The sequence below is a fragment of the Epinephelus lanceolatus genome, chromosome 9 (genome assembly GCF_041903045.1).
Source record: "Epinephelus lanceolatus isolate andai-2023 chromosome 9, ASM4190304v1, whole genome shotgun sequence".
In the NCBI taxonomy this organism is placed as follows: domain Eukaryota; kingdom Metazoa; phylum Chordata; class Actinopteri; order Perciformes; family Serranidae; genus Epinephelus; species Epinephelus lanceolatus.
Window position 1 is genome coordinate 9,035,629 of NC_135742.1, and position 26,978 is coordinate 9,062,606.

At 41.5% G+C, this 26,978-nt stretch overlaps 6 protein-coding genes and 2 pseudogenes across 6 annotated transcripts; 5 read left to right on the forward strand and 3 right to left on the reverse strand.

Annotated features, from left to right (window-relative positions):
• The first annotated feature begins 1,337 nt into the window (after nucleotides 1–1,337).
• On the forward strand, nucleotides 1,338–4,836 carry LOC117252977 (zinc-binding protein A33-like). The gene has a single exon (XM_033620286.2). The coding sequence runs from the start codon at nucleotides 1,509–1,511 to the stop codon at nucleotides 2,934–2,936; it is 1,428 nt and encodes a 475-aa protein (XP_033476177.2). The 5' UTR covers nucleotides 1,338–1,508; the 3' UTR covers nucleotides 2,937–4,836.
• A 2,214-nt stretch (nucleotides 4,837–7,050) lies between these two features.
• On the reverse strand, nucleotides 7,051–7,869 carry LOC144464341 (UDP-glucuronosyltransferase 2B20 pseudogene; annotated as a pseudogene).
• A 597-nt stretch (nucleotides 7,870–8,466) lies between these two features.
• On the forward strand, nucleotides 8,467–11,954 carry LOC144464244 (zinc-binding protein A33-like). The gene has a single exon (XM_078170516.1). It carries the CDS (start codon nucleotides 8,630–8,632, stop codon nucleotides 10,052–10,054), a length of 1,425 nt encoding a protein of 474 aa, XP_078026642.1. The 5' UTR covers nucleotides 8,467–8,629; the 3' UTR covers nucleotides 10,055–11,954.
• A 2,263-nt stretch (nucleotides 11,955–14,217) lies between these two features.
• Nucleotides 14,218–14,987, reverse strand: LOC144464342 (UDP-glucuronosyltransferase 2B15-like). Its single transcript, XM_078171069.1, has 2 exons — nucleotides 14,950–14,987; nucleotides 14,218–14,841 (listed from the first exon to the last, which is right to left on the reverse strand). Exons 1-2 carry the CDS (start codon nucleotides 14,985–14,987, stop codon nucleotides 14,319–14,321), a joined length of 561 nt encoding a protein of 186 aa, XP_078027195.1. The 3' UTR covers nucleotides 14,218–14,318.
• Nucleotides 14,988–15,544: 557 nt separating this feature from the next.
• Nucleotides 15,545–18,290, forward strand: LOC144464245 (zinc-binding protein A33-like). Its single transcript, XM_078170517.1, has one exon. The coding sequence runs from the start codon at nucleotides 15,748–15,750 to the stop codon at nucleotides 17,170–17,172; it is 1,425 nt and encodes a 474-aa protein (XP_078026643.1). The 5' UTR covers nucleotides 15,545–15,747; the 3' UTR covers nucleotides 17,173–18,290.
• Nucleotides 18,291–18,550: 260 nt separating this feature from the next.
• Nucleotides 18,551–19,219, reverse strand: LOC144464343 (UDP-glucuronosyltransferase 2B20 pseudogene; annotated as a pseudogene).
• A 610-nt stretch (nucleotides 19,220–19,829) lies between these two features.
• On the forward strand, nucleotides 19,830–23,364 carry LOC144464246 (zinc-binding protein A33-like). The gene has a single exon (XM_078170518.1). It carries the CDS (start codon nucleotides 19,969–19,971, stop codon nucleotides 21,394–21,396), a length of 1,428 nt encoding a protein of 475 aa, XP_078026644.1. The 5' UTR covers nucleotides 19,830–19,968; the 3' UTR covers nucleotides 21,397–23,364.
• Nucleotides 23,365–23,704: 340 nt separating this feature from the next.
• On the forward strand, nucleotides 23,705–26,539 carry LOC144464247 (zinc-binding protein A33-like). Its single transcript, XM_078170519.1, has one exon. It carries the CDS (start codon nucleotides 23,847–23,849, stop codon nucleotides 25,269–25,271), a length of 1,425 nt encoding a protein of 474 aa, XP_078026645.1. The 5' UTR covers nucleotides 23,705–23,846; the 3' UTR covers nucleotides 25,272–26,539.
• Nucleotides 26,540–26,978: the final 439 nt, after the last annotated feature.

Sequence of the window (26,978 nt, forward strand, 5' to 3'; positions counted from 1 at the left end):
TTCAGTCAGGAAGACAGAACATTTCACACTCAGTCGGTAACTTTCTTCCTCACCCCGCTATTCACCACCTTAACCTTGGGGGACACCCTGGGGGAGGGGAGCAGTGGGGGTTTCACAGTTATTGATGAAGATCAACTGAAGTCCGTCAGAGAGCTATGATTTGAGTGCATTTTTCATGATGATACAGATCGGCATGTGCAATTTATAGATGCATGTATTTGTTGTATTTTACTGTATTTGGATGTATGTATTGTTGTTTTTACTGTTGTTATACATATATATATATATATATATTTTTTTTTTTTTCTACTGGGACAATAATGTCTATCCTGTCCCATATACACGCTCCATTTGTGTGTGGACATAAGCCCTATTTCTTTACCTCCACAAGGGGAAATAAAGCCTGCCCTTTTCTTGGAGGCTGTCCGTGTGTTCAACAGAAGTGAGTTTAATTCCACTGACTGCCTGTTCCTTCATTCACATATTAAAAAGCATTTCTTAATGTACTTGTCCCACACACACAAACACACATTTAAGGTTCTGGGGATTGAATCAACTGTAATGCTGTTGGTTACTCCTTAGAGCATCACTGATACATGATTTTCCCTGACAATAAATACTGACATTATGTAATATATTATTATGATCTTGCACAGTCTTTGGTACTTCTTACATGATTTCAGTAACAGCAGATACAGTATTTAGTTTTCTGTATTTTTCATAGTTGTGAGGGGTTTTGCAATAAAAAAATAAAGAAAGTGAAAAAAGGACATCAGTGCATTTTTTAAATTATTTAGTACCACAAAGATTTGTGTGAGCCTTTTCCTTTGGGAATAACAAAAGACCTTAAATTACAAGGGAGGACATATACCAATAAAACTTTGAATCCAAAGGTCAGTTAATAAAAAACCTGTCACACAGGGTGCTGCTGTAAACAGCAGATATCACGGGGCACTGAAGTAATAAAAGCTATGAAAATATCTTTTCATGTACTCTGTATGAAAATGTTTAATGCACACACAGGCACATTCACATTAAGTCATGAATAAGATTAACTTCAAAAGAGGTCTACTTTTTTAATCAGTGTTTCCAACAGTTTTTTTTCTTCAATGTAAAATACATTTAAATTGTTATACATGAAACATCAGCTGCAAAATTGCAGAGGTAGCCTATAAAAGTATTCACCTTCCTGTCAGAGTGTTTAACTCTTTTTTCTTGACACTGCTCAGATCATCACACAGATGAAGAGAGAGGGGTTAAAAAATTCTGAAGGTGCGGTTAAGTATCCTGCTCTAACTCCTACTCATAAAAACAGATAGCTGTGTTTATTACTGTCAATGATTAACTAATAAAAACAGTCTGACATTGCTGAACAGAACCACGTCGTCATTACACTCTGGGAGATCTCTATCAAATAGTGGACATTTGGGGGACATTAAGACACAAACTTAAGGGACATAAAATTTGGTGAGTCTTTCATTTAAAAACAATTTGGAAAAAAAGAGAAAATGGTGGAGAAGTTTGTTCTTGTTGAAAGTTTCCTGAGCTGCCATGTGTGTTCAGAGACTTTCAGAGATCCTGTGTCTTTGTGCTGCGACCACAGCTTCTGTTCAAGCTGCCTGCAGAAATTCTGGGAGCAAGCTAAAAACAAAAACTGTCCCATTTGTAAAAGAAAATCCTCAAAAGAAGATCTAGGAGTGAACTTTGGACTGAAGGAACTGGCTGACTCCTTTGCTGGGAGACAGAAAGCTGGATCATGTGAGGCAGAAAAAGGAGAGATGAAGGAGGAGGTGGTGTGTAGTAAACATCAAGAGGAGCCTAGATTGTTCTGTAAGGATGAAGATAGAGCTGTGTGTCCTGTCTGTGAGTTTTCTCTCCACCAGAGTCACAAGGTGGTTCCTATAGAACAAGCAGTCAGTGAGCTGAAGGACCAGCTGAAATCTGACTTAAAGTCTCTGCAGGACAAGAGGAACAAATACAAACAAGTGGAGGAAACATACAATGAAGTGATTGAACACTCCAAGAAGCAGCTGTTGTCCACAGAGAGGCAGATCAGAGCAGAGTTCAACAAGCTCCAGCAGTTCCTGAAAGAGGAAGAGGAGTCCAGACTGGCAGCTCTGAGGGAGGAAGAGGAACAGAAGAGGAAGATTATCAGCAGAGAGATGAAGATGATTGAGGAGCAGATCTCCTCTCTGTCACACAGTATCTGTGCTGTTGAAGAAGAGCTGCAGAAACACAAGGTGCCATTCCTCAGCAGTTATAAAGCCACTCAGAGCAGAGCCAGAGTCCAGTGCTCACTGTCAGATCCACAGCTGGTCTCAGGAGCGCTGATAGATGTGGCCAAACACCTGGGCAACCTGTCCTTCAGAGTCTGGGAGAAGATGAAGGACAAGGTCCACTTCAGTCCTGTCATTCTGGACCCAAACACTACAAACCCTCGTCTCTATCTGTCTGATGATCTGACCAGTGTGAGAAATGGAGACACAGAGCAGCAGCTTCCTGACAATCCAGAGAGACACACTAAGTATGTCACTGTTCTGGGCTCTGAGGGCTTCAGCTCAGGGAAACACAGCTGGGAGGTGGAGGTGGGAGACCATCCTTACTGGAGAGTAGGTTTGGCCAAAGAGTCAGTTGACAGGAAGGGAGAGACATATGCTTCACCAGAAGATGGAGTCTGGTGTGTAAAGCATCGCAGTGGAAAATACACTGATGTTGTTGATAAGACTGTCACAGTGAAGAAGAGTCTCCAGAGGATCAGAGTCCAGCTGGACTATGACAGGGGGGAGGTGTCCTTCTACGACCCTGAAGACATGACTCACATCTGCACTCACAGAGACACTTTCACTGAGAAACTCTTCCCATATTTCTTTATCGGAAAGGCTGGTGATGCTAAAACTGCTGATATCAAAATGTGTCACACTGAGATTTCTCTGTGATGTTCAGACATGTTGGTGTTAGTGAAGACTTTACTCTGACTTCACTGTTTGTCTCCATGTCATTGGGATAATTAAGACAATACACAGTTAATCCAGAAAGATGTGTTTCTAATACCCAAACTGCATTACATACTACAGAGCAGGGCATACTCTGGACTTTTTTTGGTTTAACTATCGAGAATGTTCGTCTGGAGGATTACCTTGTCAGTGACCATAAGTGTGTTCTTTTGATGTTTGCTGTTGCATGGATCTGCTACCCCCAAATCACATGTCTCGTAGGCGCATCATTAACCAAAGTACAGCTGAAAATTTAGTTTCATTTGACCCTGATGTGCTGTCAGACTGTCATGATGTGGAGACCTTGGTCCAGCTTTTTAATAAACAGTCCTCCTCTGTGTTGGATTCAGTGGCTCCTTTTAAATCTGAAACAATTTCCTTTGTTAAATCCTCGCCTTGGATTAATGAGTCTATCCGCAGTTTTAGGCGAAACTGTAGGAAGACAGAGCGTTTATAGAAAGCCACCAAACTAGAGGTCCATCGGTTGCATCTTAAAGAACTTTTAATCAGTTTTAATGAAATGATAAGGGTTGCTCGGACTGCTTATTTTGCCAACATTATTTCATCTAAGAAAGGAAATTCAAAAGTTTTGTTTGAGACTATAAACTCGATTGTCTCCCCTACCACTTCAAAGGTGCCTGTTGTATCAGACACTGACTGAAATAATTTTCTTGACTGCTTTGTGGACAAAGTCAGTGATATCAGAGCAAACATTCCCCCATCATCAAACTGACCTTCCATTGGTGTTCCCTGTGACACAACTCTGCACTCTTTTTCTCCTGTTTCTGTAGAGGACGTCACTAAATTATTGCACAAAGTTAAGCCCTCATCTGGCCCACCTGACATCCCTTTAATTCAATTGGTTCCACTATTGTAGACATGATTAATCTCTCCCTTTCAACTGGCTCTGTCCCTAGCCAGTTTAAACATGCAATCGTTCAGCATTTGTTGAAAAAAACAAATCTTGACTCCACCCACCCCATAAACTATCGGCCAATCTCAAAGCTGCCTTTTATATCTAAATTGCTGGAAAAAGTTGTTGCCACTCATCTTACAGCTGTTTTAGAAACACATGGGGTCTCATTCATGAAACGTGAGCAGAAGGAATTTGTGTGTAAACTGTTCGCAGACGTAAATTTACATGCATGTCCGCATTCATTAATATTTTAGTAGCTCCGATCTTTTCGTAGCTACTGACAAAATCTACTCCTGCTCCTGACCACTCGTAGTGCTTGTGTAAATGTAGTAAAGCACATAAATACTGCTTGTCACTATTGGAAATTACAATTTTAAGTCATATTGCGCTCTGTTATGTACACAATACACAGATGCCTTTGAAACACGTAATCTAAACATGACAAAATATTAAAAATATAACACATTTAGTTACATTAGTTGGCAATTAGCAGGTTTAAGATTTAGATTAGATTCATGATTGTGAATTATCTCTGTAAATCGACTCAATAGATTACACGTTCTTTCTACATGTTGAATGATGATAATAAAAATATCCATAAGGACAGCCAGATCACAGCCTCTTCGGCCTCGGTGCCTGGGTTCATCATCGGCAGCTGAAAGAATTATTTGAGACAACACGTGTTTTTGTTTTGTTTTGTTTTTTTGTGGCTTTTTGATCATTTGAATGAATAAATCTGATTTGAAAATGTTTAATTTACGTTGTATAAAACAGAGCTTTAGGCTATTAAGATTCAAATAATTTGAAGACGATGCATACAAACTGCTGTAGGCTATATGTTATCCGTATCATTTGTTAAAATAAATGTTAAATAGCTCTACATTCCGACAGCCATCACTGATTTAGAGTTTATCCATTACGCACAAAACATCTCTGCTTTCCCGTTCCCACTTCATTCAAAACCCCACAAATGAATCTTCTGTTTGTTTGTTGACCACTGCGCTATCAATGATGATTTTCAGAATGTATTAGGCTTGTCGCTGTCTCCGTCAGGAATAATTCCTGACAGAGGGGTCTCCCCAGTTATGTCAGCGATGCGCTCGTCTGCAGCAGATAGTTGTGACTGTGAGCCTCCTCCTCCTGTGGCTGCTGTATTTTTGTGTGTGTGCTTATGTGTTTCTTTGCCTCCAGTTTCATATCAAACCATTTACGCTTCACCTCTGACATGGTTCTTTGTACTACGGAGACAACATTAACAGCATGTGTTACCTCCCTCCAGGCCTTCGCTTTGCCTGTCCCTGTCACACCACTACTAACTGAAGAAAATAAAATGTTTTTTCTTAAGTCCACTTCACCCAAAATTATTTCGATCTCCGCTTCGGAAAAATTCTTTTTTCTTTCTCTCTCTTTCTTTGTTTGCGCCATGACTGACAGGTCGTCTGGATGCACCTACACCTTCTTATATGGTGGTGATTGGCTATTCATGGGCGGGGATTTATGATAATTGCTGATTACCAGGAGCACGCAGTCACTTTACGATGGATTGGCATTCATAATCATACACACGTGTTTACGATCAAATCTGAGTTTCCCGCAGCGTTCCTGAATCCGGAGTAGGTTTTTAGTAGAGTAGGCTTTTATGTGCAAATCTACACACAGATTTACTCACTTTTCATTAATGAGACCCAATGTCTGTATGCTTCTTTGCAATCAGGATTTCTGGAACTGCCCTGGATTGGTTTTCTTCTTACCTCACTGAAAGGAGTTTTTCTGTCTCTGTGGGTCAGTTCATGTCAGACACAGCTCCTCTGTCATGTGGTGTCCCACATGGTTCTATTTTGGGTCCCATGTTGTTTTCCTTGTACATACTGCCTCTTGGACAGATCATTAGCCATTGTAGTGGTATTTCTTATCACTTTTATGCTGACGATATTCAGTTGTATTACTCTTTCAAACCTGAAGAGAGTGGCCAACTGTCCATTTTAAATGAATGTTTGGATGCTATCAAGATTTGGATGGCTGACAGTTGCCTCCAGTTAAACTCAAATAAGACAGAAGCTCTTATAATTGCTCCTGAAATTTTGATTCCGTCCACTAAACAGAAGTTAGGGTCTTTAAGTGTTTGTATTCAACACAACCTTCATAACTTAGGTGTCATCCTTGACCAGTCTCTGTCTCTTGACAACCATGTCAGCCAGCTTGTTCGTTCATGTTTTCTCCAATTGAGGAACATTGCTAAATTAAGATCTGTTGTCATCAAGGCCGAGATGGAGATGATTATTCACGCTTTTATTTCTTCTCGTTTAGATTGTTGTAATGTTCTTTTTATCTGTTTGAATCAAACCTCGGTCAACCAGTTTGTGATCAACATTAATGAAACACCAGCAGTACAATTTAGTTTAATATGTTTTCTGTATTGAATCAACTGTATCTTTATAAAATGTTCATCAGATGGATGCTGCTTCACATGATGTGTAATTAAATCACCAGCAGCTTTTATTCTGAATGATGTGTCTGAGGTTGTTTCCACTTACTTTACATACATCTGTCAAATAGTCATGTGACTAATTACAAGGAACAATAATCACAACCAGCTCACATGGACACATTTTACTTCCTGTAAACGTCACAAGATGGAGACAAAGTCCACATGTTGTTCACAGCCTGCTCATTTTGAACACTGAACATTTGATTTCTGTCACTTATTTACATGCATATTATTGTTTGCTGCACAGGTTGATCAATAGTAGCACCTCTTAGCAGTTTCTGATCAATATTTAAATACATACTCTTCACAAAAACCTCATTCTGTCTGTCAGACATACTGTATGTGCAGAGTATCTAAGAAATCCATCACTGCTGTGGCTCCTGATGTTGTTGTTGCTTCATCAGGCACCAGTTTAGTCAAATCATCTCAAAGACATTATTCAGACTGAATTATATCTCAGACATGAGTCTTTTCAGCTCCACAGAGGTGACATTTATTTTGTGCTGATGGACCATCATCATTAAAACTCTGTTGTACAAGATACAGATTTACACTGAGTTAAACATGTTTCATTTTATACAACTTTCTTTTTCATTGTTCCTTCTCTGCTTCTCTGACTGATTCATATTCTGCTGGTGTTACAAAAAGCTCAACTGCTCAATAAGACACAGAACAGAAGTACAAACAGGGCAACATGAGTCTCTGTATTAGTCCAGTTTTTCTTTCCTCCCACCAAACACTTCACAACACAAATATTTCACTGTTAAAATACAAAGCAGTGACATCATCATGACCGACACCGGTTACAGTGTGATTACATCAATGGAGTGGTACTGAATCCAGGACATCTTGTAGGAGTGGGTCTTTAAGTGAGCAGCTCCCTTGTGTCTTATGACAAACTGGATCCAGAACATGGCTCGGTCCAGAGGCTTCATGGGCTGGTCTCTGTGCAGCCTGGAGAGCTCCTGCATCTTCTCCCTGTAGGACGGCTCATAAAGCACCGCCTTCACCGCCTCCAGGAAGTTGTCTGTGTTCAGCGTGCCAATGTCCAGCACTTTGGCAACGCCCCTCACTGTCATCCTGAACAGGTTATCATCCTGGTCAAACATCAGAGGGAGGCTGGTGATGGGAACTCCATGGTAGATGGCCTCTTGAAGTCCATTGGTGCGTCCGTGGGCCACAAACACTCTGGTCTTTGGGTGACCTCTGAGGTCATTTTGGGGCAGCCAGTCCAGCAGCAAGGTGTTGTTGCCCAGGGTGGACGGTCTCTTCCCAGTATGTCTCCAGATGACCTTCTGAGGTAACTGAGCAAAATCATGTCGGCTTCTTACAGTGGAAAGGTGTTGTTCAGTAGATTAACAGTGTGTGCAGCTTTTGTCTCACAGTCAGCAGCAGATCTGCACTTTTAATAGTTGTGTGACTGACGAGCCTTACACTGACTGTTGTACAACATGTTGCTCAAAGGTCGTCATTCAGAAGTGACTTTCTCTCTGAACAGATTCATGAAACAGATCACTGTCACTGCAGCTCTGACACCTCACTGCATTTATTGAAACAAGTGACCAAACAGAGACATGTTAGTGAGAGTTTGAAGAACGTTTCTTAATGGTTACAAGAGACGTGCTGTCATGTTGGAACAGGATTGAACTGAAAACTGACCATGTAGCTGTATATTTAATAAATCCCAAACACTGAATCAAACTGGATGAAATAAACACAGTCACACTGATGTGTTAGCAGAACATGTTTCCTGTTAAGTGTTCCTGTTGGCTGAAAAACAAAAATGTTGTTAAACTGGTTCAGTGTCAGTCAGCCTCTCCTTGTTTCATGTTGAAGGTGTTTTTATGAGCTGTAAATGTTAAATAATTCGTTAAGTGGATACAAAACACAAAAAACATGTTTAGACAATTGCTTTTTATTTTTGTTTGAATACATTTGCATGTGCAATTAATTTATACTCTACTGAATAAAGACTGCAATATTTACCTCTGAAAACATCCTGACACCACCTGCTGGTGACTGAATGACATGGCAGCATTTCCTGCTGTTAATAATTCACCTTGTGACACAAGTGATGAAACTGAAAGTAGATTTTGACATTGTTGATCAGAGCTGAGACGCCATTACAGGGAGTGAGATCTCTGCTGGAAAACACACAGTTGGAGTTTATTAAGTGCAGAAGTGGAGAGACTAAAAGCTGGTGAGTCCTGCTACTGAAAAATACATTTACAAATGGCTGAGAGAGCTGTTCTTGAAAGTTTCCTGAGCTGCCATGTGTGTTCAGAGACTTTCAGAGATCCTGTTTCTCTGAGCTGCAACCACAGCTTCTGTTCAAGCTGCCTGCAGAAATTCTGGGAACAAGCTAAAAACAAAAACTGTCCCATTTGTAAAAGAAAATCCTCAAAGGCTCATCCAGATGTGAACTTTGGACTGAAGGAACTGGCTGACTCCTTTGCTGGGAGACAGAAAGCTGGATCATCTGAGACAGAAAAAGGAGAGAAGAAGGAGGAGGTGGTGTGTAGTAAACATCAAGATGAGCCAAGATTGTTCTGTAAGGATGAAGATAGAGCTGTGTGTCCTGTCTGTGAGTTTTCTCTCCACCAGAGTCACAAGGTGGTTCCTATAGAACAAGCAGTCAGTGAGCTGAAGGACCAGCTGAAATGTGACTTAAAGTCTCTGCAGGACAAGAGGGACAAATACAAACAAGTGGAGGAAACATACAATGAAGTGATTCAACACTCCAAGAAGCAGCTGTTGTCCACAGAGAGGCAGATCAGAGCAGAGTTCAACAAGCTCCAGCAGTTCCTGAAAGAGGAAGAGGAGTCCAGACTGGCAGCTCTGAGGGAGGAAGAGGAACAGAAGAGGAAGATTATCAGCAGAGAGATGAAGATGATTGAGGAGCAGATCTCCTCTCTGTCACACAGTATCTGTGCTGTTGAAGAAGAGCTGCAGAAACACAAGGTGCCATTCCTCAGCAGTTATAAAGCCACTCAGAGCAGAGCCAGAGTCCAGTGCTCACTGTCAGATCCACAGCTGGTCTCAGGAGCGCTGATAGATGTGGCCAAACACCTGGGCAACCTGTCCTTCAGAGTCTGGGAGAAGATGAAGGACAAGGTCCACTTCAGTCCTGTCATTCTGGACCCAAACACTACAAACCCTCGTCTCTATCTGTCTGATGATCTGACCAGTGTGAGAAATGGAGACACAGAGCAGCAGCTTCCTGACAATCCAGAGAGACACACTAAGTATGTCACTGTTCTGGGCTCTGAGGGCTTCAGCTCAGGGAAACACAGCTGGGAGGTGGAGGTGGGAGACCATCCTTACTGGAGAGTAGGTTTGGCCAAAGAGTCAGTTGACAGGAAGGGAGAGACATATGCTTCACCAGAAGATGGAGTCTGGTGTGTAAAGCATCGCAGTGGAAAATACACTGATGTTGTTGATAAGACTGTCACAGTGAAGAAGAGTCTCCAGAGGATCAGAGTCCAGCTGGACTATGACAGGGGGGAGGTGTCCTTCTACGACCCTGAAGACATGACTCACATCTGCACTCACAGAGACACTTTCACTGAGAAACTCTTCCCATATTTCTTTATCGGAAAGGCTGGTGATGCTAAAACTGCTGATATCAAAATGTGTCACACTGAGATTTCTCTGTGATGTTCAGACATGTTGGTGTTAGTGAAGACTTTACTCTGACTTCACTGTTTGTCTCCATGTCATTGGGATAATTAAGACAATACACAGTTAATCCAGAAAGATGTGTTTCTAATACCCAAACTGCATTACATACTACAGAGCAGGGCATACTCTGGACTTTTTTTGGTTTAACTATCGAGAATGTTCGTCTGGAGGATTACCTTGTCAGTGACCGTAAGTGTGTTCTTTTGATGTTTGCTGTTGCATGGATCTGCTACCCCCAAATCACATGTCTCGTAGGCGCATCATTAACCAAAGTACAGCTGAAAATTTAGTTTCATTTGACCCTGATGTGCTGTCAGACTGTCATGATGTGGAGACCTTGGTCCAGCTTTTTAATAAACAGTCCTCCTCTGTGTTGGATTCAGTGGCTCCTTTTAAATCTGAAACAATTTCCTTTGTTAAATCCTCGCCTTGGATTAATGAGTCTATCCGCAGTTTTAGGCGAAACTGTAGGAAGACAGAGCGTTTATAGAAAGCCACCAAACTAGAGGTCCATCGGTTGCATCTTAAAGAACTTTTAATCAGTTTGAATGAAATGATAAGGGTTGCTCGGACTGCTTATTTTGCCAACATTATTTCATCTAAGAAAGGAAATTCAAAAGTTTTGTTTGAGACTATAAACTCGATTGTCTCCCCTACCACTTCAAAGGTGCCTGTTGTATCAGACACTGACTGAAATAATTTTCTTGACTGCTTTGTGGACAAAGTCAGTGATATCAGAGCAAACATTCCCCCATCATCAAACTGACCTTCCATTGGTGTTCCCTGTGACACAACTCTGCACTCTTTTTCTCCTGTTTCTGTAGAGGACGTCACTAAATTATTGCACAAAGTTAAGCCCTCATCTGGCCCACCTGACATCCCTTTAATTCAATTGGTTCCACTATTGTAGACATGATTAATCTCTCCCTTTCAACTGGCTCTGTCCCTAGCCAGTTTAAACATGCAATCGTTCAGCATTTGTTGAAAAAAACAAATCTTGACTCCACCCACCCCATAAACTATCGGCCAATCTCAAAGCTGCCTTTTATATCTAAATTGCTGGAAAAAGTTGTTGCCACTCATCTTACAGCTGTTTTAGAAACACATGGGGTCTCATTCATGAAACGTGAGCAGAAGGAATTTGTGTGTAAACTGTTCGCAGACGTAAATTTACATGCATGTCCGCATTCATCAATATTTTAGTAGCTCCGATCTTTTCGTAGCTACTGACAAAATCTACTCCTGCTCCTGACCACTCGTAGTGCTTGTGTAAATGTAGTAAAGCACATAAATACTGCTTGTCACTATTGGAAATTACAATTTTAAGTCATATTGCGCTCTGTTATGTACACAATACACAGATGCCTTTGAAACACGTAATCTAAACATGACAAAATATTAAAAATATAACACATTTAGTTACATTAGTTGGCAATTAGCAGGTTTAAGATTTAGATTAGATTCATGATTGTGAATTATCTCTGTAAATCGACTCAATAGATTACACGTTCTTTCTACATGTTGAATGATGATAATAAAAATATCCATAAGGACAGCCAGATCACAGCCTCTTCGGCCTCGGTGCCTGGGTTCATCATCGGCAGCTGAAAGAATTATTTGAGACAACACGTGTTTTTGTTTTGTTTTGTTTTTTTGTGGCTTTTTGATCATTTGAATGAATAAATCTGATTTGAAAATGTTTAATTTACGTTGTATAAAACAGAGCTTTAGGCTATTAAGATTCAAATAATTTGAAGACGATGCATACAAACTGCTGTAGGCTATATGTTATCCGTATCATTTGTTAAAATAAATGTTAAATAGCTCTACATTCCGACAGCCATCACTGATTTAGAGTTTATCCATTACGCACAAAACATCTCTGCTTTCCCGTTCCCACTTCATTCAAAACCCCACAAATGAATCTTCTGTTTGTTTGTTGACCACTGCGCTATCAATGATGATTTTCAGAATGTATTAGGCTTGTCGCTGTCTCCGTCAGGAATAATTCCTGACAGAGGGGTCTCCCCAGTTATGTCAGCGATGCGCTCGTCTGCAGCAGATAGTTGTGACTGTGAGCCTCCTCCTCCTGTGGCTGCTGTATTTTTGTGTGTGTGCTTATGTGTTTCTTTGCCTCCAGTTTCATATCAAACCATTTACGCTTCACCTCTGACATGGTTCTTTGTACTACAGAGACAACATTAACAGCATGTGTTACCTCCCTCCAGGCCTTCGCTTTGCCTGTCCCTGTCACACCACTACTAACTGAAGAAAATAAAATGTTTTTTCTTAAGTCCACTTCACCCAAAATTATTTCGATCTCCGCTTCGGAAAAATTCTTTTTTCTTTCTCTCTCTTTCTTTGTTTGCGCCATGACTGACAGGTCGACTTGATGCACCTACACCTTCTTATATGGTGGCGACTGGCTATTCATGGGCGGGGATTTATGATAATTGCTGATTACCAGGAGCACGCAGTCACTTTACGATGGATTGGCATTCATGATCATACACACGTGTTTACGATCAAATCTGAGTTTCCTGCAGCGTTCCTGAATCCGGAGTAGGTTTTTAGTAGAGTAGGCTTTTATGTGCAAATCTACACACAGATTTACTCACTTTTCATTAATGAGACCCAATGTCTGTATGCTTCTTTGCAATCAGGATTTCTGGAACTGCCCTGGATTGGTTTTCTTCTTACCTCACTGAAAGGAGTTTTTCTGTCTCTGTGGGTCAGTTCATGTCAGACACAGCTCCTCTGTCATGTGGTGTCCCACATGGTTCTATTTTGGGTCCCATGTTGTTTTCCTTGTACATACTGCCTCTTGGACAGATCATTAGCCATTGTAGTGGTATTTCTTATCACTTTTATGCTGACGATATTCAGTTGTATTACTCTTTCAAACCTGAAGAGAGTGGCCAACTGTCCATTTTAAATGAATGTTTGGATGCTATCAAGATTTGGATGGCTGACAGTTGCCTCCAGTTAAACTCAAATAAGACAGAAGCTCTTATAATTGCTCCTGAAATTTTGATTCCGTCCACTAAACAGAAGTTAGGGTCTTTAAGTGTTTGTATTCAACACAACCTTCATAACTTAGGTGTCATCCTTGACCAGTCTCTGTCTCTTGACAACCATGTCAGCCAGCTTGTTCGTTCATGTTTTCTCCAATTGAGGAACATTGCTAAATTAAGATCTGTTGTCATCAAGGCCGAGATGGAGATGATTATTCACGCTTTTATTTCTTCTCGTTTAGATTGTTGTAATGTTCTTTTTATCTGTTTGAATCAAACCTCGGTCAACCAGTTTGTGATCAACATTAATGAAACACCAGCAGTACAATTTAGTTTAATATGTTTTCTGTATTGAATCAACTGTATCTTTATAAAATGTTCATCAGATGGATGCTGCTTCACATGATGTGTAATTAAATCACCAGCAGCTTTTATTCTGAATGATGTGTCTGAGGTTGTTTCCACTTACTTTACATACATCTGTCAAATAGTCATGTGACTAATTACAAGGAACAATAATCACAACCAGCTCACATGGACACATTTTACTTCCTGTAAACGTCACAAGATGGAGACAAAGTCCACATGTTGTTCACAGCCTGCTCATTTTGAACACTGAACATTTGATTTCTGTCACTTATTTACATGCATATTATTGTTTGCTGCACAGGTTGATCAATAGTAGCACCTCTTAGCAGTTTCTGATCAATATTTAAATACATACTCTTCACAAAAACCTCATTCTGTCTGTCAGACATACTGTATGTGCAGAGTATCTAAGAAATCCATCACTGCTGTGGCTCCTGATGTTGTTGTTGCTTCATCAGGCACCAGTTTAGTCAAATCATCTCAAAGACATTATTCAGACTGAATTATATCTCAGACATGAGTCTTTTCAGCTCCACAGAGGTGACATTTATTTTGTGCTGATGGACCATCATCATTAAAACTCTGTTGTACAAGATACAGATTTACACTGAGTTAAACATGTTTCATTTTATACAACTTTCTTTTTCATTGTTCCTTCTCTGCTTCTCTGACTGATTCATATTCTGCTGGTGTTACAAAAAGCTCAACTGCTCAATAAGACACAGAACAGAAGTACAAACAGGGCAACATGAGTCTCTGTATTAGTCCAGTTTTTCTTTCCTCCCACCAAACACTTCACAACACAAATATTTCACTGTTAAAATACAAAGCAGTGACATCATCATGACCGACACTGGTTACAGTGTGATTACATCAATGGAGTGGTACTGAATCCAGGACATCTTGTAGGAGTGGGTCTTTAAGTGAGCAGCTCCCTTGTGTCTTATGACAAACTGGATCCAGAACATGGCTCGGTCCAGAGGCTTCATGGGCTGGTCTCTGTGCAGCCTGGAGAGCTCCTGCATCTTCTCCCTGTAGGACGGCTCATAAAGCACCGCCTTCACCGCCTCCAGGAAGTTGTCTGTGTTCAGCGTGCCAATGTCCAGCACTTTGGCAACGCCCCTCGCTGTCATCCTGAACAGGTTATCATCCTGGTCAAACATCAGAGGAAGGCCGACGATGGGAACTCCATGGTAGATGGCCTCTTGAAGTCCATTGGTGCGTCCGTGGGCCACAAACACTCTGGTCTTTGGGTGACCTCTGAGGTCATTTTGGGGCAGCCAGTCCAGCAGCAAGGTGTTGTTGCCCAGGGTGGACGGTCTCTTCCCAGTATGTCTCCAGATGACCTTCTGAGGTAACTGAGCAAAATCATGTCGGCTTCTTACAGTGGAAAGGTGTTGTTCAGTAGATTAACAGTGTGTGCAGCTTTTGTCTCACAGTCAGCAGCAGATCTGCACTTTTAATAGTTGTGTGACTGACGAGCCTTACACTGACTGTTGTACAACATGTTGCTCAAAGGTCGTCATTCAGAAGTGACTTTCTCTCTGAACAGATTCATGAAACAGATCACTGTCACTGCAGCTCTGACACCTCACTGCATTTATTGAAACAAGTGACCAAACAGAGACATGTTAGTGAGAGTTTGAAGAACGTTTCTTAATGGTTACAAGAGACGTGCTGTCATGTTGGAACAGGATTGAACTGAAAACTGACCATGTAGCTGTATATTTAATAAATCCCAAACACTGAATCAAACTGGATGAAATAAACACAGTCACACTGATGTGTTAGCAGAACATGTTTCCTGTTAAGTGTTCCTGTTGGCTGAAAAACAAAAATGTTGTTAAACTGGTTCAGTGTCAGTCAGCCTCTCCTTGTTTCATGTTGAAGGTGTTTTTATGAGCTGTAAATGTTAAATAATTCGTTAAGTGGATACAAAACACAAAAAACATGTTTAGACAATTGCTTTTTATTTTTGTTTGAATACATTTGCATGTGCAATTAATTTATACTCTACTGAATAAAGACTGCAATATTTACCTCTGAAAACATCCTGACACCACCTGCTGGTGACTGAATGACATGGCAGCATTTCCTGCTGTTAATAATTCACCTTGTGACACAAGTGATGAAACTGAAAGTAGATTTTGACATTGTTGATCAGAGCTGAGACGCCATTACAGGGAGTGAGATCTCTGCTGGAAAACACACAGTTGGAGTTTATTAAGTGCAGAAGTGGAGAGACTAAAAGCTGGTGAGTCCTGCTACTGAAAAATACATTTACAAATGGCTGAGAGAGCTGTTCTTGAAAGTTTCCTGAGCTGCCATGTGTGTTCAGAGACTTTCAGAGATCCTGTTTCTCTGAGCTGCAACCACAGCTTCTGTTCAAGCTGCCTGCAGAAATTCTGGGAACAAGCTAAAAACAAAAACTGTCCCATTTGTAAAAGAAAATCCTCAAAGGCTCATCCAGATGTGAACTTTGGACTGAAGGAACTGGCTGACTCCTTTGCTGGGAGACAGAAAGCTGGATCATGTGAGGCAGAAAAAGGAGAGAAGAAGGAGGAGGTGGTGTGTAGTAAACATCAAGATGAGCCAAGATTGTTCTGTAAGGATGAAGATAGAGCTGTGTGTCCTGTCTGTGAGTTTTCTCTCCACCAGAGTCACAAGGTGGTTCCTATAGAAGAAGCAGTCAGTGAGCTGAAGGACCAGCTGAAATGTGACTTAAAGTCTCTGCAGGACAAGAGGGACAAATACAAACAAGTGGAGGAAACATACAATGAAGTGATTCAACACTCCAAGAAGCAGCTGTTGTCCACAGAGAGGCAGATCAGAGCAGAGTTCAACAAGCTCCAGCAGTTCCTGAAAGAGGAAGAGGAGTGCAGACTGGCAGCTCTGAGGGAGGAAGAGGAGCAGAAGGGGAAGACTCTCAGCAGAGAGATGAATATGATTGAGGAGCAGATCTCCTCTCTGTCACACAGTATCTGTGCTGTTGAAGAAGAGCTGCAGAAACACGAGGTGCCATTCCTCAGCAGTTATAAAGCCACTCAGAGCAGAGCCAGAGTCCAGTGCTCACTGTCAGATCCACAGCTGGTCTCAGGAGCGCTGATAGATGTGGCCAAACACCTGGGCAACCTGTCCTTCAGAGTCTGGGAGAAGATGAAGGACAAGGTCCACTTCAGTCCTGTCATTCTGGACCCAAACACTGCAAAGTCTAGTCTCTATCTGTCTGATGATCTGACCAGTGTGAGATGTGGAGACACAAAGCAGCAGCTTCCTGACAATCCAGAGAGACACACTAAGTATCCCACTGTTCTGGGCTCTGAGGGCTTCAGCTCAGGGAAACACAGCTGGGAGGTGGAGGTGGGAGACCATCCTGACTGGGTTGTGGGTTTGGCCAAAGAGTCAGTTGACAGGAAGGGAGAGACATATGCTACACCAAAATATGGAATCTGGTGTTTAAAGCATCGCAGTGGAAAATACACTGATGGAGCTGGTAAGACTGTCACAGTGAAGAAGAGTCTCCAGAGGATCAGAGTCCAGCTGGACTATGACAGGGGGGAGGTGTCCTTCTACGACCCTGAAGACATGACTCACATCTTCACTCTCAGAGACACTTTCACTGAGAAACTCTTCCCATATTTCAGTATTGGACCGGCTGGTGATGCTAAAACTGCTGATATCAAAATGTGTCACACTGAGATTTCTCTGTGATGTTCAGACATGTTGGTGTTAGTGAAGACTTTACTCTGACTTCACTGTTTGTCTCCATGTCATTGGGATAATTAAGACAATACACAGTTAATCCAGAAAGATGTGTTTCTAATACCCAAACTGCATTACATTATCAGGTGATGAACTTTCATGCAGATACAAATCAAGGCTGATTTTTGAATGATATATTCTTTAACATGGTCATCAGCATCTTGTTTTGAGTCAGACAACACTGTATAATAGTATCAGTCATCAGCTTTAGTTTGAGATATTATTGGAGTCTTTTATGAGGTAAATCAGTTTTGGATCTGTTGTTTTATTCTGAGGAAACAAGTGGTTTCATTTCCTTTTATTTTAAGTCAGTCTTTAATTCTTCATACTGTATGTGATATTTTTGTAGTGTATACATGGTCAGAAACATGAATGATGAATGACAATGTCCAGTTTGTGATCAACATTAATGAAACACCAGCAGTACAATTCAGTTTAATATGTTTTCTGTATTGAATCAACTGTATCTTTATAAAATGTTCATCAGATGGATGCTGCTTCACATGATGTGTAATTAAATCACCAGCAGGTTTTATTCTGAATGATGTGTCTGAGGTTGTTTCCACTTACTTTACATACATCTGTCAAATAGTCATGTGACTAATTACAAGGAACAATAATCACAACCAGCTCACATGGACACATTTTACTTCCTGTAAACGTCACAAGATGGAAACAAAGTCCACATGTTGTTCACAGCCTGCTCATTTTGAACACTGAACATTTGATTTCTGTCACTTATTTACATGCATATTATTGTTTGCTGCACAGGTTGATCAATAGTAGCACCTCTTAGCAGTTTCTGATCAATATTTAAATACATACTCTTCACAAAAACCTCATTCTGTCTGTCAGACATACTGTATGTCCAGAGTATCTAAGAAATCCATCATTGCTGTGGCTCCTGATGTTGTTGTTGCGTCATCAGGCACCAGTTTAGTCAAATCACCTCAAAGACATTATTCAGACTGAATTATATCTCAGACATGAGTCTTTTCAGCTCCACAGAGGTGACATTTATTTTGTGCTGATGGACCATCATCATTAAAACTCTGTTGTACAAGATACAGATTTACACTGAGTTAAACATGTTTCATTTTATACAACTTTCTTTTTCATTGTTCCTTCTCTGCTTCTCTGACTGATTCATATTCTGCTGGTGTTACAAAAAGCTCAACTGCTCAATAAGACACAGAACAGAAGTACAAACAGGGCAACATGAGTCTCTGTATTAGTCCAGTTTTTCTTTCCTCCCACCAAACACTTCACAACACAAATATTTCACTGTTAAAATACAAAGCAGTGACATCATCATGACCGACACCGGTTACAGTGTGATTACATCAATGGAGTGGTACTGAATCCAGGACATCTTGTAGGAGTGGGTCTTTCAGTGAGCAGCTCCCTTGTGTCTTATGACAAACTGGATCCAGAACATGGCTCGGTCCAGAGGCTTCATGGGCTGGTCTCTGTGCAGCCTGGAGAGCTCCTGCATCTTCTCCCTGTAGGACGGCTCATAAAGCACCGCCTTCACCGCCTCCAGGAAGTTGTCTGTGTTCAGCGTGCCAATGTCCAGCACTTTGGCAACGCCCCTCACTGTCATCCTGAACAGGTTATCATCCTGGTCAAACATCAGAGGGAGGCTGGTGATGGGAACTCCATGGTAGATGGCCTCTTGAAATCCATTGGTGCGTCCGTGGGCCACAAACACTCTGGTCTTTGGGTGTCCTAAGAGGTCATTTTGGGGCAGCCAGTCCAGCAGCAAGGTGTTGTTGCCCAGGGTGGACGGTCTCTTCCCAGTATGTCTCCAGATGACCTTCTGAGGTAACTGAGCAAAATCATGTCGGCTTCTTACAGTGGAAAGGTGTTGTTCAGTAGATTAACAGTGTGTGCAGCTTTTGTCTCACAGTCAGCAGCAGATCTGCACTTTTAATAGTTGTGTGACTGACGAGCCTTACACTGACTGTTGTACAACATGTTGCTCAAAGGTCGTCATTCAGAAGTGACTTTCTCTCTGAACAGATTCATGAAACAGATCACTGTCACTGCAGCTCTGACACCTCACTGCATTTATTGAAACAAGTGACCAAACAGAGACATGTTAGTGAGAGTTTGAAGAACGTTTCTTAATGGTTACAAGAGACGTGCTGTCATGTTGGAACAGGATTGAACTGAAAACTGACCATGTAGCTGTATATTTAATAAATCCCAAACACTGAATCAAACTGGATGAAATAAACACAGTCACACTGATGTGTTAGCAGAACATGTTTCCTGTTAAGTGTTCCTGTTGGCTGAAAAACAAAAATGTTGTTAAACTGGTTCAGTGTCAGTCAGCCTCTCCTTGTTTCATGTTGAAGGTGTTTTTATGAGCTGTAAATGTTAAATAATTCGTTAAGTGGATACAAAACACAAAAAACATGTTTAGACAATTGCTTTTTATTTTTGTTTGAATACATTTGCATGTGCAATTAATTTATACTCTACTGAATAAAGACTGCAATATTTACCTCTGAAAACATCCTGACACCACCTGCTGGTGACTGAATGACATGGCAGCATTTCCTGCTGTTAATAATTCACCTTGTGACACAAGTGATGAAACTGAAAGTAGATTTTGACATTGTTGATCAGAGCTGAGACGCCATTACAGGGAGTGAGATCTCTGCTGGAAAACACACAGTTGGAGTTTAAGTGAAGAGACTAAAAGCTGGTGAGTCCTGCTACTGAAAAATACATTTACAAATGGCTGAGAAAACTGCTCTTGTTGAAAGTTTCCTGAGCTGCCATGTGTGTTCAGAGACTTTCAGAGATCCTGTTTCTCTGAGCTGCAACCACAGCTTCTGTTCAAGCTGCCTGCAGAAATTCTGGCAACAAGCTAAAAACAAAAACTTTCCCATTTGTAAAAGAAAATCCTCAAAGGAATTTTCAAATGTGGACTTTGCACTGAAGGAACTGGCTGACTCCTTTGCTGGGAGACAGAAAGCTGGATCATCTGAGACAGAAAAAGGAGAGATGAAGGAGGAGGTGGTGTGTAGTAAACATCAAGAGGAGCCTAAATCATTCTGTAAGGATGAAGATAGAGCTGTGTGTCCTGTCTGTGAGTTTTCTCTCCACCAGAGTCACAAGGTGGTTCCTATAGAAGAAGCAGTCAGTGAGCTGAAGGACCAGCTGAAATGTGACTTAAAGTCTCTGCAGGACAAGAGGGACAAATACAAACAAGTGGAGGAAACATACAATGAAATGATTGAACACTCCAAGAAGCAGCTGTTGTCCACAGAGAGGCAGATCAGAGCAGAGTTCAACAAGCTCCAGCAGTTCCTGAAAGAGGAAGAGGAGTCCAGACTGGCAGCTCTGAGGGAGGAAGAGGAGCAGAAGAGGAAGACTATCAGCAGAGAGATGAAGATGATTGAGGAGCAGATCTCCTCTCTGTCACACAGTATCTGTGCTGTTGAAGAAGAGCTGCAGAAACACAAGGTGCCATTCCTCAGCAGTTATAAAGCCACTCAGAGCAGAGCCAGAGTCCAGTGCTCACTGTCAGATCCACAGCTGGTCTCAGGAGCGCTGATAGATGTGGCCAAACACCTGGGCAACCTGTCCTTCAGAGTCTGGGAGAAGATGAAGGACCAGGTCCACTTCAGTCCTGTCATTCTGGACCCAAACACTGCATGCCCCTGTCTCTATCTGTCTGATGATCTGACCAGTGTGAGATGTGGAGACACAGAGCAGCAGCTTCCTGACAATCCAGAGAGACACACTAAGTATGTCACTGTTCTGGGCTCTGAGGGCTTCAGCTCAGGGAAACACAGCTGGGTGGTGGAGGTGGGAGACCATCCTAGCTGGGATGTTGGTTTGGCCAAAGAATCAGTTGACAGGAAGGGAGAGACATATGCTACACCAGAATATGGAATCTGGTGTTTTATGAATCGCAGTGGAGAATACACTGATGGAGCTGGTAAGACTGTCACAGTGAAGAAGAGTCTCCAGAGGATCAGAGTCCAGCTGGACTATGACAGGGGGGAGGTGTCCTTCTACGACCCTGAAGACATGACTCACATCTGCACTCACAGAGACACTTTCACTGAGAAACTCTTCCCGTATTTCTGTGTCATACATGCTGGTGATGCTAAAACTGCTGATATCAAAATGTGTCACACTGAGATTTCTCTGTGATGTTCAGACATGTTGGTGTTAGTGAAGACTTTACTCTGACTTCACTGTTTGTCTCCATGTCATTGGGATAATTAAGACAATACACAGTTAATCCAGAAAGATGTGTTTCTAATACCCAAACTGCATTACATTATCAGGTGATGAACTTTCATGCAGGTACAAATCAAGGCTGATTTTTGAATGATATATTCTTTAACATGGTCATCAGCATCTTGTTTTGAGTCAGACAACACTGTATAATAGTATCAGTCATCAGCATTAGTTTGAGATATTATTGGAGTCTTTTATGAGGTAAATCAGTTTTGGATCTGTTGTTTTATTCTGAGGAAACAAGTGGTTTCATTTCCTTTTATTTTAAGTCAGTCTTTAATTCTTCATACTGTATGTGATATTTTTGTAGTGTATACATGGTCAGAAACATGAATGATGAATGACAATGTCCAGTTTGTGATCAACATTAATGAAACACCAGCAGTACAATTCAGTTTAATATGTTTTCTGTAGGGCGGCATGGTGGTGTGGTGGTTAGCACTGTCGCCTCACAGCAAGAGGGTTGCCGGTTTGATCCCGGGTGTGGGAGCCCTTCTGTGCGGAGTTTGCATGTTCTCCCCGTGTCAGCGTGGGTTCTCTCCGGGCACTCCAGCTTCCTCCCACAATCCACAGACATGCAGGTTAATTGATAACTCTAAATTGTCCGTAGGTGTGAATGTGAGTGTGAATGGTTGTCTGTCACTATGTGTCGGCCCTGCGATAGTCTGGCGACCTGTCCAGGGTGAACCCTGCCTCTCGCCCGATGTCAGCTGGGATAGGCTCCCGCCTCCGCGACCCTCAAGAGGATGAAGCGTTTAGAAGATGAATGAATGAATGAATGAATGTTTTTTGTATTTAATCAACTGTATCTTTATAAAATGTTCATCAGATGGATGCTGCTTCACGTGATGTGTAATTAAATCACCAGCAGCTTTTATTCTGAATGATGTGTCTGAGGTTGTTTCCACTTACTTTACATACATCTGTCAAATAGTCATGTGACTAATTACAAGGAACAATAATCACAACCAGCTCACATGGACACATTTTACTTCCTGTAAACGTCACAAGATAGAGACAAAGTCCACATGTTGTTCACAGCCTGCTCATTTTGAACACTGAACATTTGATTTCTGTCACTTATTTACATGCATATTATTGTTTGCTGCACAGGTTGATCAATAGTAGCACCTCTTAGCAGTTTCTGATCAATATTTAAATACATACTCTTCACAAAAACCTCATTCTGTCTGTCAAACATACTGTATGTCCAGAGTATCTAAGAAATCCATCACTGCTGTGGCTCCTGATGTTGTTGTTGCTTCATCAGGCACCAGTTTAGTCAAATCACCTCAAAGACATTATTCAGACTGAATTATATCTCAGACATGAGTCTTTTCAGCTCCACAGAGGTGACATTTATTTTGTGCTGATGGACCATCATCATTAAAACTCTGTTGTACAAGATACAGATTTACACTGAGTTAAACATGTTTCATTTTATACAACTTTCTTTTTCATTGTTCCTTCTCTGCTTCTCTGACTGATTCATATTCTGCTGGTGTTACAAAAAGCTCAACTGCTCAATAAAATACATAACAGAAGTACAAACAGGGCAACATGAGTCTCTGTGTTAGTCCAGTTTTTCTTTCCTCCCACCAAACACTTCACAACACAAATATTTCACTGTTAAAATACAAAGCAGTGACATCATCATGACCGACACTAGCAACAGTGTGATTACATCAGTGGAGTGGTACTGAATCCAGGACATCTTGTAGGAGTGGGTCTTTAAGTGAGCAGCTCCCTTGTGTCTCATGACAAACTGGATCCAGAACATGGCTCGGTCCAGAGGCTTCATGGGCTGGTCTCTGTGCAGCCTGGAGAGCTCCTGCATCTTCTCCCTGTAGGACGGCTCATAAAGCACCGCCTTCACCGCCTCCAGGAAGTTGTCTGTGTTCAGCGTGCCAATGTCCAGCACTTTGGCAACGCCCCTCACTGTCATCCTGAACAGGTTATCATCCTGGTGTTTTATAACCTGTAATTGTTAAATAATTTGTTAAGTGGATACAAAACAAAAAACATGTTTAGACAATTGCCTTTTATTTTTGTTTGAATACATTTGCATGTGCAATTAATTTATACTGCACTGAATAAAGACTGCAATATTTACCTCTGAAAACATCCTGACACCACCTGCTGGTGACTGAATGACATGGCAGCATTTCTTGCTGTTAATAATTCACCTTGTGACACAGGTGAGAGAAACTGAAAGTAGATTTTGACATTCCTGATCAGAGCTGAGACGCCATTACAGGGAGTGAGATCTCTGCTGGAAAACACACAGTTGGAGTTTATTAAGTGCAGAAGTGGAGAGACTAAAAGCTGGTGAGTCCTGCTACTGAAAAATACATTTACAAATGGCTGAGAGAGCTGTTCTTGAAAGTTACCTGAGCTGCCATGTGTGTTCAGAGACTTTCAGAGATCCTGTGTCTCTGAGCTGCAACCACAGCTTCTGTTCAAGCTGCCTGCAGAAATTCTGGGAACAAGCTGAAAACAAAAACTGTCCCATTTGTAAAAGAAAATCCTCAAAGGCTCATCCAGATGTGAACTTTGCACTGAAGGAACTGGCTGACTCCTTTGCTGGGAGACAGAAAGCTGGATCATGTGAGGCAGAAAAAGGAGAGAAGAAGGAGGAGGTGGTGTGTAGTAAACATCAAGAAGAGCCAAGATTGTTCTGTAAGGATGAAGATAGAGCTGTGTGTCCTGTCTGTGAGTTTTCTCTCCACCAGAGTCACAAGGTGGTTCCTATAGAACAAGCAGTCAGTGAGCTGAAGGACCAGCTGAAATGTGACTTAAAGTCTCTGCAGGACAAGAGGGACAAATACAAACAAGTGGAGGAAACATACAATAAAGTGATTCAACACTCCAAGAAGCAGCTGTTGTCCACAGAGAGGCAGATCAGAGCAGAGTTCAACAAGCTCCAGCAGTTCCTGAAAGAGGAAGAGGAGTCCAGACTGGCAGCTCTGAGGGAGGAAGATGAGCAGAAGGGGAAGACTCTCAGCAGAGAGATGAAGATGATTGAGGAGCAGATCTCCTCTCTGTCACACAGTATCTGTGCTGTTGAAGAAGAGCTGCAGAAACACAAGATGCCATTCCTCAGCAGTTATAAAGCCACTCAGAGCAGAGCCAGAGTCCAGTGCTCACTGTCAGATCCACAGCTGGTCACAGGAGCGCTGATAGATGTGGCCAAACACCTGGGCAACCTGTCCTTCAGAGTCTGGGAGAAGATGAAGGACAAGGTCCACTTCAGTCCTGTCATTCTGGACCCAAACACTGCATGCCCCTGTCTCTATCTGTCTGATGATCTGACCAGTGTGAGACGTGGAGACACAAGGCAGCAGCTTCCTGACAATCCAGAGAGACACACTAAGTATGTCACTGTTCTGGGCTCTGAGGGCTTCAGCTCAGGGAAACACAGCTGGGAGGTGGAGGTGGGAGACCATCCTGACTGGGACGTAGGTTTGGCAAAAGAGTCAGTTGACAGGAAGGGAAAGAGATATGCTTCACCAGAAGATGGAATCTGGTGTTTATCACATGGCAGTGGAAAATACTCTAATGGAGCTGGTGAGACTGTCACAGTGAAGAAGAGTCTCCAGAGGATCAGAGTCCAGCTGGACTATGACAGGGGGGAGGTGTCCTTCTACGACCCTGAAGACATGACTCACATCTTCACTCACAGAGACACTTTCACTGAGAAACTCTTCCCATATTTCTTTATTGGACCGGCTGGTGATGCTAAAACTGCTGATATCAAAATGTGTCACACTGAGATTTCTCTGTGATGTTCAGACATGTTGGTGTTAGTGAAGACTTTACTCTGACTTCACTGTTTGTCTCCATGTCATTGGGATAATTAAGACAATACACAGTTAATCCAGAAAGATGTGTTTCTAATACCCAAACTGCATTACATTATCAGGTGATGAACTTTCATGCAGATACAAATCAAGGCTGATTTTTGAATGATACATTCTTTAACATGGTCATCAGCATCTTGTTTTGAGTCAGACAACACTGTATAGTAGTATCAGTCATCAGCTTTAGTTTGAGATATTATTGGAGTCTTTTATGAGGTAAATCAGTTTTGGATCTGTTGTTTTATTCTGAGGAAACAAGTGGTTTCATTTCCTTTTATTTTAAGTCAGTCTTTACTTTTTCATACTGTATGTGATATTTTTGTAGTGTATACATGGTCAGAAACATGAATGATGAATGACAATGTCCAGTTTGTGATCAACATTAATGAAACACCAGCAGTACAATTCAGTTTAATATGTTTTCTGTATTGAATCATCTGTCAAATAGTCATGTGACTAATTACAAGGAACAATAATCACAACCAGCTCACATGGACACATTTTACTTCCTGTAAACGTCACAAGATGGAGACAAAGTCCACATGTTGTTCACAGCCTGCTCATTTTCAACAATGAACATTTGATTTCTGTCACTTATTTACATGCATATTATTGTTTGCTGCACAGGTTGATCAATAGTAGCACCTCTTAGCAGTTTCTGATCAATATTTAAATACATACTCTTCACAAAAACCTCATTCTGTCTGTCAGACATACTGTATGTCCAGAGTATCTAAGAAATCCATCATTGCTGTGGCTCCTGATGTTGTTGTTGCTTCATCAGGCACCAGTTTAGTCAAATCATCTCAAAGACATTATTCAGAGTGTTTTTCTGTTGAGAGACCTGGCTGGTCATTTAGAGTCTAATTTGTTAAAGCTTTCATGCAACTTGAGAATTGTGAACTTATTACATTCAGCCTTATCTTTGGACTATTTGACTGTAAAGGAAATAGGCAGCAGATTATGTTGAGTGCATTTATGGAGACGTTTTTGCAGTTAAACTACTATAATTGTAACTCAAAAATTGTCATTCACCACTGTCAAGAGTTCATTTAATTTAGTAATAATGATTGACTTTATGAATAAACTTCAACACAGTTATGATCTGTAAAATCGTCCTATGTCTGTCTTTTTTAGCTCACTGATTTCTTGTCAGTCATGTTTCAGATGGATATGCGATGCCTGGTGGCTTCCATAATTTTACACATTTATATTTACACTTCTCTTTTTCCAAGATGATCCATCCACCTGACAGGTGTGGCTCATCACGATGCTGATTAAACAGCATCATGACTACACAGGTAAGACTTGGGATGGTCACAGTAAAAGGCCAATCTAAAAGTTGCTGCAGGATTTCACATTGCTACAAAAATGCATTTGCACCAGGATCTGTGTTTATAGATCCTTGCGACATGGGGCCGTGCATTATCATGCTGCAACATGAGGTGATGGCAGCGGATGAATGGAACAACAGTAGATCTCAGGGTCTTGTCATGGTATCTCTGTGCATTCAAACTGCCATCAATAAAATGCATCTGTGTTCATTGTCCTTACAGTCCATGGGCCAGGCCCGATGTTGGTTCCACCTGAGGCGGCAAAATGTCTTTGGTACCAGTTTGTTTGTAGGGTCCA